General features: G+C 45.8%; 2 protein-coding genes across 2 annotated transcripts; one reads left to right on the top strand and one right to left on the bottom strand.

The window, feature by feature from the left end:
* The first annotated feature begins 1152 nt into the window (after nucleotides 1-1152).
* LOC3290233 (uncharacterized) lies at nucleotides 1153-7339 on the top strand. The gene is made up of 4 exons (XM_565432.3): nucleotides 1153-1711; nucleotides 5462-5989; nucleotides 6073-6139; nucleotides 6228-7339. Exons 2-4 carry the CDS (start codon nucleotides 5533-5535, stop codon nucleotides 6235-6237), a joined length of 534 nt encoding a protein of 177 aa, XP_565432.3. The 5' UTR covers nucleotides 1153-1711; nucleotides 5462-5532; the 3' UTR covers nucleotides 6238-7339.
* Nucleotides 7340-7948: 609 nt separating this feature from the next.
* LOC1270293 (probable lysine-specific demethylase 4A) lies at nucleotides 7949-10954 on the bottom strand. Its single transcript, XM_061643133.1, has 3 exons — nucleotides 10475-10954; nucleotides 9435-10387; nucleotides 7949-9351 (listed from the first exon to the last, which is right to left on the bottom strand). Exons 1-3 carry the CDS (start codon nucleotides 10586-10588, stop codon nucleotides 9105-9107), a joined length of 1314 nt encoding a protein of 437 aa, XP_061499117.1. The 5' UTR covers nucleotides 10589-10954; the 3' UTR covers nucleotides 7949-9104.
* Nucleotides 10955-11357: the final 403 nt, after the last annotated feature.

Genomic DNA, 11357 nt, shown 5'->3' on the forward strand with positions numbered 1-11357 from the left:
AAGCCACTGCTCGTTGACCTCGTCAACGCTGGCTGCTCGACGCAGCAAAACCACACTTGCATGTCCTCGGGCAAGGACCAAACCCATGCTGGCAGACGAGCGGAAATCAGAAAACAAGACAAATGACGTATCTTTTCTTAGGACTGAGGCTGTTCTTCTTTTTTTTGCACATCCAAACGAACTCGCTACAGCAACAAAAGAAACCCATCATTAAAGAGTGACGTATTCGTGGTTCGCGTGGTAGCAAAGGTAATGAATTTTGATTTTAATTGTAGAAAAATTACACTGACTGTGCTAGTCTAGTGGATTTCGTCATACCTTTTAAAAATTAAATCATACCAAAATCTGGCACTAGTCGCTGACTAACCGCCAATCACCCAGTCTGCCCATTTTTACACCTCAATGGCCATTATGTTTGGCATGTTCATTCTGCCGACAGACTATAATGGGTAAAAGCAAAAACAAGGCAAACTGAAGCCAACCTTACGCGATACTCCCTTCTCTTACTGCACCAAAAAAAATGGGGTAGACTAAAATTGGTAAATTAAAACAAAAAAACGCTCCCGACACACATCCTACCACTATTGTTACTATACTCAAGCAGCGTGTAGGGACCGGTGGGCAAAAAAAAGGGTGAAACAAAAAGCCGATTTCAAACAAATTCAAGCTCGATCGGTATTCAGCAACAGGTGGAGCAAGCAGCTTCGTGGAAATTTCATGTTGGGCGTAAAGGGGAATAGAAGGACAGAGCCGTGGCGAGCTAGCGATGGCGACGAGTGCCGCTGCGTTTGCAAGAAGGCTAGCAAGCAGGCAAGAGACAGCAGAGTGATAAGAAGCGGCGGCAAGAGTGAGATAACGCCCAAGGCAAAACCGGGTAAAGGAGTCACAGTGCGCGGGGCGAACCGACGCCGATGCCAAGCGGAGGCTGAAGCCACGAAGCGTACGAAGGCGATGATAGCGGCTACATTGTGGCCATTCGCCACCATTCAGTGGCAGCGAGGGGAAAAGAGAGCGCGTACGAGAGAGAGAGAGAGAGAGAGAGAGACAGAGAGAGGCCGGTGAGGCAGAAGAAGCGCGCGCGAACGCTCGGAATACGCGCACGATCGTGCTCGGGTAAGCGGGAGCATTTGTAACAAAACTCTATATAAAGAAGTGGTCGAGCTGCAGTCAGCATCAGTTTAGCGCTTCGCTACGCAACGATAAGCAGCCAGCCACAAGCAACCGAAAAGGCAGCGCTGCCGGCGCCACACAGTGAAGGCAACAGCTTCTCAGCGCAAGATTAAGCAAAACGTGAAAGTTGCAACGAAGTAATTGATTAATTGCAACCAGCAACAAAAGAAAGAGGGCAGTTTTGTTCAATTGTTTAAAAAAGCGGTAAAAAACTGTTTATTTTTTTTTTAAAGAGTGTAACAAGTGTGAAGTGACAGCATTGAAACAGGCATCGAAAGTGATTTAAAAGCATCGATGCATCTTACATGGACGATTGTGTGAACAGTGTGTGCATTGGAAACGCTTTGCAGCAAAAGATACGGCAAAGATAGTGAAACTGACCATCATTTTCAAACTCAACTCTAAAATCGAGAGCAAGTGTTTGTGTGTTTCCACTGACTACAACGGTGATTGTTCTTGGAAGCGGGAAAGCAAACGCAGCGTCATCTCAGGTGGACTCAGCAGCGCTGGTTCTATTCGCTTGCGCCCCGAAGCTAGAAAGGTGAATATTTTTGCTACATTGCTTTGCTATTTGGTAATTTTAAATCGTAACGAGCATCGATGCCGGAGCGTCGGTGAGTCATTTTGGGTTCTGTTTCGTGGAAATCCATAATTAAAGTCCGTGTCGCTTTGCCCGTGGTGATTTGATGGTGGTCCAAAACAAAAAAAAAAAACACAGGACAGAGCCTGCAGGAAAAGCAAAACAATAAAATGAGGAAGAGCAGGAGGTGGAAAAAAATCAGCTGAATGGGGTGAGCGTATGGCTACCGAAATGTTATTTTCCTGTTTTTCCATTTCCCCGCGCGTGCCGGTATTGTGAAGGGAGTGGGACCTACCGGGATGAATGCAAATTCATTGGCGGCTTCACGGATCAACGGGTTTTAATAACATCGCCTCCGTTCGAGATGGGGAAAGTAAGGGATGAGGGAGAGTTAGAGAGAAAGAGAGCGAGGAACCTAATAGTGAACGATGTTCCACCTGTTGCTTCCCTGTTGGACCAATCATCGGTTGTTGCTGATGTTGCGTTTACCAGGCGTAACAACAGTTTTTTTTTAATTTTGCTCCATTTTTGATTCCGGTCCTCCGGCGTCCGGCACAAGAAGTGCCGGGTAAACCGACGCTTAAAACGAAAAACTTGCCCACCGACACAGAACAGGAAAGCACGTTTACTCCGTAACACCAACGCGAATGCTTTGTGGCTGCTTCTTCCATTGCAGTATTATGCCCACCAAGGAAGAAGGCTTATTTGCTCTGTTGGTACAGCTATAGATGGTAAAAATAATCTAATCTAACTCTGCTCTGCCACAAACCGCTGAAAATATTTCTTTAAATTAGCATCAACAATATCACTTGACGAACAACGGGTGGAGAAGGCTAGAATAATATTATTACCTCACTCCATGACCCCAGCTGCCTCACAAAACATATCAATTGTTCGCATATTCATTATTCCGCAATTTAAATAAAAAAATAAACCTGTTTAGTATTCGCGGAAACCTCGAAAGCTCCATTCCCTCTCTTGCTCCTGAAGCGCAACATAAAGTCGAGCAGTTTTCGAGCAGTTGTCAGTTTGTTTTGATTGAAGCACGCGTGGCTGCGGCCGTCAAATGCTGCCCCCGACTTTGCTCACGCTAATGTACTGAAACCACAAAACGCTGCAGAAGGTCGTGCGGCTGGGTGTAAGTACCACCCCCCCCCCTCCCTTTATTCCACACGTTTCTCGAACTGTTTGCTAAACTTTTCACCCTTCTACTGCGTGTGTGTGTGTGTGTGCGGGGGTTTTTCTTGACGTTTGACGCTTCAGCCGAATCAATGGAAATCCTTCACGGTGGGGTAGGCTTTGCCACCGCATCTTCGTCTCCGGTTTTACATGCAGCATACATGGCATTAATGCTTTGCTGTCAGAGCAGTGGAAGAAGGATAGTTGGCTGTATCTTGTACGGCTTCCACTACCCTCTTGCCCAGGAGCTTCAACTCTTCAACCCCAGTGTGCTGCCTATCTGGCGTCATCTGCGGACTGCGGCGCCCACGACAGGCAAGAGGCTCATCTTTATGGGACGAAAATACGCTCAAACCGGTTGGGGTTTCTCGGGTGAGCGTTTTCGATGGCCCGACATGCGGGCATCTTTTTGTCGTGCCGATCAGTGAGCCATGAAATACCATTTCTTCCACGAACTCGACTGCTTGGACTGTTCTAAATGTGGCGACCTGTGCGGTTGTAATGTAACCGTTACTGCTTCCACGCGCTGATTTTTAAAGCAAAATGCAGCCAGCCACGCAAAGTACGCATTGAATATTGAATTTTCAAAACATTTCCAACGCATTTTTGTTGTTTTTGTTGAAGCAAAAAATGTATAAAAACTCTGTTCAGGCGCACGAAAGACGTAGGATGTTCGGTACGGTAAACTGTCCCCCCCCCCCCCGATTCAGCCTAATTCCTACGCCCGGAGGATGTAACGCATGCTTACCATTCTCTGCTGACTTTATCCATTTATGCAGCCTCGGGATGTTTTTTTTCTCGCGCTCTCTCTGGTGGAGACTCCCATGCGTCAGCGTGTTCAATAATTAATTGCAAACAAAGGCTGGAAGTATTTTTAGGCCATGTTTTTGCCAGAGTCAGTCAGTATGCGTCAGTTTATGATGCAACGGTGTTAATACGTTGGTGGTAAAGAGCTGTCTGAAGTAGCTTTCATTTATTGTCTTTTTTGAAGGTGTTCTTAAGGGAAAAGATTTCAGAATGAGTATTTGAACGGGGAAATTTTGGAATTAAGCAGACATTTAATGCCTTATATTCCTAACTAATTAAATAATTGCACTTAGTTGTGGGAGCATAAGTGACACAGAAAAGGTACGCCGTCATTGCTAAACTTTTACCTTCCTAATGACACACCATTAGCCCTGCGAAAGGCGAACACTAATCCCTGTTCCTTTAAGTAGCCTCATTAATAATATGACACCTTCCCTCACCCAATCGCTGTGATTGATTTGAGTTTCGCTCTCTTAAAATGAGAAAAAAAACACACTTAAATCATAATTGCAAACCGAGTACCGAGTCTGGGGAGCCATATCATGGTGGGCGGCTCATAAAACCGAACGAATGCGTAATGGACCAACAGCAGCAGCACAGAGCGATGGCGCAAATAGCAGGCGTGGCTCGCACCACGAAAGGATGGAAGAAAAAAAAACAATGGATGGAAAGAAAACGGCAACGCAAAGTGTGTGGCGAACGCACGCGATAATGCCACGTGCCATGGACGATTGGGGATGTGAACACTGATTGGCTGAGCACGAGCCCGTATTGTGTGTTAATTCTTGTGTTTTTTTTTCTTGCTTTCTCGGAGCGGTTTGTTTTACTTTATTTGCCAACCTTGCTTAATGTAATTTTTAAACAACTTATACTTTACTTTGATTGAAATGACGCCTAGTCTGCGTGATTGTGCAAGCAGTTAACAACATTCCGCTTAAAAGTTTAAAATAATTCCATCAGCAGAGTAGCGCAATTGTGTAAAATGAGGAAAATGGGGGAAAACTTTCGCACATTGTCGCTACCTTTGGTGTTGTCCTTAACCTTCCTGTGGGTGACTGCGCTGTGCCGGACCTTGAAAACACAGGCACGGTCATTGTAACGTGCGTTTATATAAGTGTTTGGCAAGTGTTTGCCCGTTTTCTGCTGGAGAAAAACTGCATCCAGTGCATCCCGTGCAGTGTGCAGCAGGACCCTCCCGGGTTACACACGCTGTTACGCAACGTGACTTTCAAACAGGGCAACACTCAAACGCTGTTAAAACAATGAGCTGCAGGAAGGAAGGAGTCCGTCTCGCCACATGCACCCAGTTGCTGCTGCCGGGGGGAGGGCGATCTTTAACAACTTTTTGTGGGAGGAAAAATTCTAAGAAACTTTCCACACTCCTTTTGCAGGTTAGTAGTCGCTTGTTAGTCTATCGACTTTTTCACCACGGCTATTGTTATTTCAAACAATCATTTTCGAGACAAGTTAAAGGCGCTGTGTAAACACTCTTCTTTCTCTCTGCCCATTGAAAGCAATCTTTTCCAATAAACCCACCCAGCTGACCGGACGTTTGCAACACATCGAACACTAATTGGAGCCCACCCGGCGGGCACGCAACCAAGATAGGCGAATCTGTTTGCGAAACCAAACTTTCCCCATCGCCGGTTATTTAAACTGAAAAGTTTTATTCCATCGAAAACTCACCCCTAAAGGTCACTCTGCTTTCGCCCTCTCTTTTCATAGCCTACTACACACTGCACGCACGTAAAACGCACCGGAAGGACACGCGGAGCAGAGCAACTACTACTACAACAATGATTACCCATTGGACGCTGATCGTGCTGGTGGCGGTCGCCATTGCCGGGCCATGCACGGTACTGGCCCGCCCGCTAGAACCGGAAGCGCCGGCCGAGATCTACAACGAGCTGGCGGAGGAGTTTCAGCGGCTGCACAACCAGGAGATACGCTTCCTGCAGTATCTGAGCGTGCAGGCGGAGCGGCAGCAGCGCGAAGAAGCCTACCTTCAGGCGCAGCGCGAACAGCAGCAGCTTGCGCTAGACGTGCGCAGCAGCAGCAACACCAACGCGCTGCTAGACGATGCCGGCTCGCTGCTCGACGACATACCGCAGGAGTACGGACGGGCCGAGGAGGCGGCCAACAGTTCGGGGCGCAATCTGAACGGATACGGGCACGAGAGCGTCACCCAGAGCGAACCGGTGCAGAAGGAGATTCCGCACCAGAAGAGCAAAAATGATAAGAAAAATAATCACTGTAAGTAGCTGAGGCGAAGCTGCAGGATAAATTGGGCGTTGGATACTAATTTTCTTATTGTCTGCCTTTTCTCTTTCTGTCAGATATGTCCTTGTGTCACTTCAAGCTGTGCAACATGGGCCGTAAGCGCAATCAACGATATCCTCAATTGTAAGTATTGGTTGGGTAGTGTTATAGTATTTTGTTTTTTACGAATTAATTTTAATAATTTATATTCTACTCTCTACTCCACCCCCAGCTGGAACTAAACGGTGATCGAGCGCTGACAAAACCAGAACGACACTTTTATGTACAACGAAACAGCAAACTAAACAAAAAAAAACGCTTCCCCGGAAAAGACATTCCACGGGTGGCCAACCGGAACCGGGGGACATTCCAATCCGCTCGATGATAGAGAACGCCGCATATACATGGCATACATTTATACGCCCACAGTACAACCAGCAGCAGCAGGAGCAGCATCATACATATTAGTAACCCAGGCAGACATTCAGACACACTTCAGTGTAAACCGCACTATAGAGAACTGGAAGTAGAGATCATGGAAATGCTCACCAAGCAGTAACAAAACAAATACATTAACGAGAAACCATAGGGCAAAGAAAGAGAAATCAGAAAAGAAACAAAAATACTTAAAACAAACGAAAAACAAACAAACAAGGAGATAAGAAACAAACATACGAACGGGGAAAAAACACAAAAAGACAAATTATTTATGATATACTTAAATTATTGATTGAAAATACTATTGAAATGTTACTTAAATTTATCTAATTGCTATATACAATTCAGCGAAGGCAATGGTAGGGACAGGACAAATGAGGACAATGAGGGTTTACGGTGCCGAAGAGAGAAAGTCCCCGTATTAGAGATGGTAGAGAAGCAGCAGTAGCAGCAAACAGTTACAACACAGCACAATGGCCATGAAGTGTGTAGGGTAGGGTAGTGTGTGTAGATCCGAGACCATCCAAGCCGAAGCGAGCACGCCAGCGCGTGCTAATTCTCGCACGGAACATGAACAAGTATTCAGAATTATCTGTTTTTCTTTATGCATCGTTTTACAGTAACTGTCATACATTCCACATTTTAGTGCAACCAAAAAAAAAAACAAAAAACAAAAAGGTCTCATTCATTTCATTGTTTAGTTTTTTAGCTTTAAAGTGGCAAACCATTCCGGACCAAACATCATCACAGGATTGTTAGCGGGCAGGATAAGGTGTTAGGGATTTTTTTTTGTGTGTTTGAAAGTACGCAAAACCAAAACCTGGAAAGCAAACGATTCGTATTATTAGCTTTAATTTTTAATCGTATTATAATTAAAATTCAACATATTCACGACAGAAACAAAAAGGCATACGTTTTACGTTCTCTTACGTGCTTACCAATCATTGAAACCCGTTGCGGTAGGGAATGGTGGGAATCGATACGAGAGGGTGAGTGCTGGGGAGGAGGTTTCTGACCCATCTGAGAAACGAACGAAACACGAACAAAGGTCCTTCACCCCTATCTATTGTGCCCATTTTTTCCAACCTATTCTGCTTCGATGTATTACAAAAAGGAAACATGCAAAAAAGGACGAAAAACACCTATACTAACGGAAAGCTTACTTAGTATAGTATAGTACACATCATACTATTTATTGGACATCACTCCTATCAGCTAATGTATAATGGTTAAATAATCGCATTACAAAAAAAGGAAAAAGAAACACTGAAACTGCAAAATGAAAACGGAAACGAGACAGTGCTGTTCCAGCGTGTTTATGTATATACGTATGTTTATGTAAATGTATCGGTTTAGTTGTAATTATTTGCTGCTAATAATAGTTTTTTTTAGCAATTTCCGAACGATGCTGCTTCTGATGTTACGTTGAATTCTCTCACGAGATTTGCCAGAATCATTTCCCCACCCCTTGTTGAGAAATGGACGAAAAAAAGGAAGAGGAACACATTCAGAGGATTGTTGGTAGAACGTAAAAAGATTATATTTATTGCTAGGCATCACCGAATTCGAGGACACACTTTCGACACTACTCGGCGCACTCTCTACCTCCTACTGCTACCTATCCCTCCCCCCCGAATTGTACCCCCAAATTGGCGCCAATAGTATTCACGAGGGTACGCTACTTAAGCTCAAAACGAATCGTCTTTTTAAATATATATAATAAACCATAATTTCTTTTTAGTCTCCCTCACATCAGACGGGTTGCTCTCTCTTCCCCCTTGCTCCAGCTGCCAATGGATGCTGTGCCCCTGTTCTGGCCTGTTCTGTTTCCTGCGCTTTGGTAGCTCTACGTGCGGTCACGTCATCTCACGCACATGGTGGTGGTGTTGGGTGATTCCCGTTCCGTCGTTTTCTGCATTTTGCTTTTAAAATCAGACTATTACACAATGTACTACTACTGAACGGAAATCGTTACTAAAATATAGCTGTATCATCATGTCTGCATGTTACACGTTGCGCATTCTAATCTTCACTGAACAAAACTGTTGACTGTTGACTAATGAGTTAGTATGCGCTACGCGATGCACAGTTTAAAGACGTGGGAAAATAAGGTAATAAAAAAAACATCTGGAGGAAAATACACACATACAAGCACGTCAACACACGCACGCACACACACACACACCATCAATCGCACAATCACTGCCCGGTGCGGTGTACAACAGAATTCGGGCAGGTGGGTTATAATCCGTTGTGAGATCTGCTTTGTCTAGCAAACGGGCGGGGGATGGAGTGTCGCGAACGCTTCAAACACGTCGCCCAAAATACGAATACTATAAAACACAAAAAAAAAACATTTACCTAACTATCGATTAATTGCACAGCGGAAACGGCCAGACGTATAGGGTGAGTGTGCGTCTAGGGCCACTAGTAATGCATTCGAATTGCGTTTGCATTCCGGCCAGAACTGCTGCACACTGCCTGCCTTTCTATTCCGCTTTCACTATCTCTCCTCTCTCGCAAGGCTATGCTAAAGAGAGCGAGAGAGTATATGTGTGGTGTGGTACAAAACTAACGTTTAAACCTTCCGGTAGTCGCGTTAGCAGTGCACTAGTAGCATAGGATCCGGGGACGAAGCAACGGGTGAGTGTTTGTTGTCCCGTGCGATCCACTAAACGGCATTATCGTTGATCAGATCGATCGTTCGTGTGTGGAAGCGCAGCTTGGTGCCACTTTTGACCGGCCCATCGATCAGCAGATCGGTCGCAACGCCACACTCCCTGCCCTCCAGCTTGCTCCAGACGGATTTCAGTCTATCTTTTGCCTTTTCGCTCGTCTTTTTCACTACCTTCTTTTTGTCCATCTTGACCGGCGCACAGCCACGCTTCTGTGGAACGGTGGTATCGGTGGTACATTTGCTGTGCAGAAACAAGAAAATGAAATAAAATTAAAAAAAAATGTTATAAAAATTGAAACAATTGATGATGGAAAATGTCCAAACCTTTTAAAGTTCTTCGGCAGCATCGGTTTCGGGGCGGCACAGTAGTTGGTCGGATCCTCCGGATGGTAGCCGTAATCTTCCCCGCGTAACCACCGCTCATAGCACTCGGGCTGGAAGCGGCGCACGAACGTTTCCATCGAAATTTTCACCATATCGGGACGGCAGTTGCACACCGACGCCCGCTTCCCGTACTCGATCCACCGCTCCGTCGCGAAGTTGGTCGATTCCGCACAGTTGAACCCATGGTTAAACCCGGCATGATACCCGTACGGAAAGGTAATCATGATTTCGCCCGGCTCCTGGGTGATCTTGTTGAACGGGATGTTGTTCGCCTTCAGCACCTGCGTGCTGATCAGCGTCATCTTGTGGCGCAGGAACGCTTTGCACTCCTGGTAGTTGGCGGGAAACATGCGCTCCGCCAGCTTCTCCAGCTTGCGACCGTGCTCGGGCGGAATCGCGTACCACGTCTTCGGTGCCCCGAAGTGCAGATAGTTGATGGAGTACAGATCCATATCCTCCGTGTGCCAGGCGAAGGTCGTTTTCCACATGCCAAAGTACAGGTACGCCGTGTTGACGCCTGCAATCGATATGTTATAGTCCGCGTTCACGTAGTCCAGTATGGTGCCGAGACAGTTGATGTTCCACACCTTCACCTCCGGATCGGTCAGGCTGCCCGGTACATCCGCGCCGTAGATCGGGGCGACGTACGTTATGTTTTTCCAAAACTTCTTCTCAATATCGGCATAGTCAAAGTGTTTCGGGGTCGCGTGTCTTTCCTCCTTCGTTTTCTCGTAAAACTCCTGCACCGTCATCGCGCGCTTCTGGATGTTGATCTGCTGGTAGGCACCCTGCATACCCGACGCCACCTGCGAGATGGGCGTCCGGATGTTGACGTTAATGTTTTTAATATCGTATCCCTGCTTGCGCGGGACCCATTCCGGTGGCGGGACGACCTACAAAGCAAACAAAAAATATTAAACAAAACAATTCATCGGCACGCTGGGAATGAGCGTGTAAACACAGGCGGACTGGAGGCTCACCTTCACCAGACCCGCCTTGTGGGCTCCCTTCGACTCCATGTAGTCGATGTAGGCCGGAAAGTCCTGGAACTCTTCCCAGGTTGGCCGAAAGACCATTATTCTCGGTATGCTCATGGTTGTGGCCGCGGTTCCGCTGTGCCCCTCCTATTGCATCCCCCGGGGAATGTTTTTCTTTGCACAAACCCACACACAACCTGCTGTTTAGGTTTGCTGTTTCTTCCTCTTCTTGCGTGCGAGGAAGCACTACGACGACAGGCACGGGCTGCAAAGTTGTCCCGCAGGGGGTGAATGCTAGATGCTGGCGAGGTGCGTTTCCTCTACGTTCATTATCTGCAAATGGAAAACATTGGTCTTACACACTATTTGGGTCACTTTTTGCGTATGTTTTATTTAGAAAACTGCTAGCTTTAGGTAGAGCACAAATTTGGTGAGCTGATTTGTTTTTCTATTTTCGCTACAGCTGTCAAAATACTTTCAGGCCTGGCTCGTCTAACCACCTCTTCAGCATTGCGTGGAGGCGTTTAAGCGCTCTGGTTCAAGAGTTCAATAAGGGTTGATGTCGTTGTTGGGCTCTTTTTTTACTTTTTACAAAAATAATGCGTAAATTTTATCAGTCTGTGTTAGTATAGCTTACATTGTGAGCGTTTTTATTTGATTAAAAGTATATTTTGACCCACAACTTGATCACTATTCTAACTCTAGCAACTTTTCAAATCATCACCGGCACAGTGGGAAAGTGTCACGTGACACGTGGAAGTGATTTTGAATTGAATTTAAGCAGCTTTCTAATGTTCTTCTGTTTTCAGCTTGTTTATGCTTTTTTATTTAAATTTCTATTTGTTTGCATACTTAAATTTATTTGCCTACTTGTCATAATAAAAAA

The sequence above is a fragment of the Anopheles gambiae genome, chromosome 2 (assembly GCF_943734735.2).
Source record: "Anopheles gambiae chromosome 2, idAnoGambNW_F1_1, whole genome shotgun sequence".
NCBI lineage: Eukaryota > Metazoa > Arthropoda > Insecta > Diptera > Culicidae > Anopheles > Anopheles gambiae.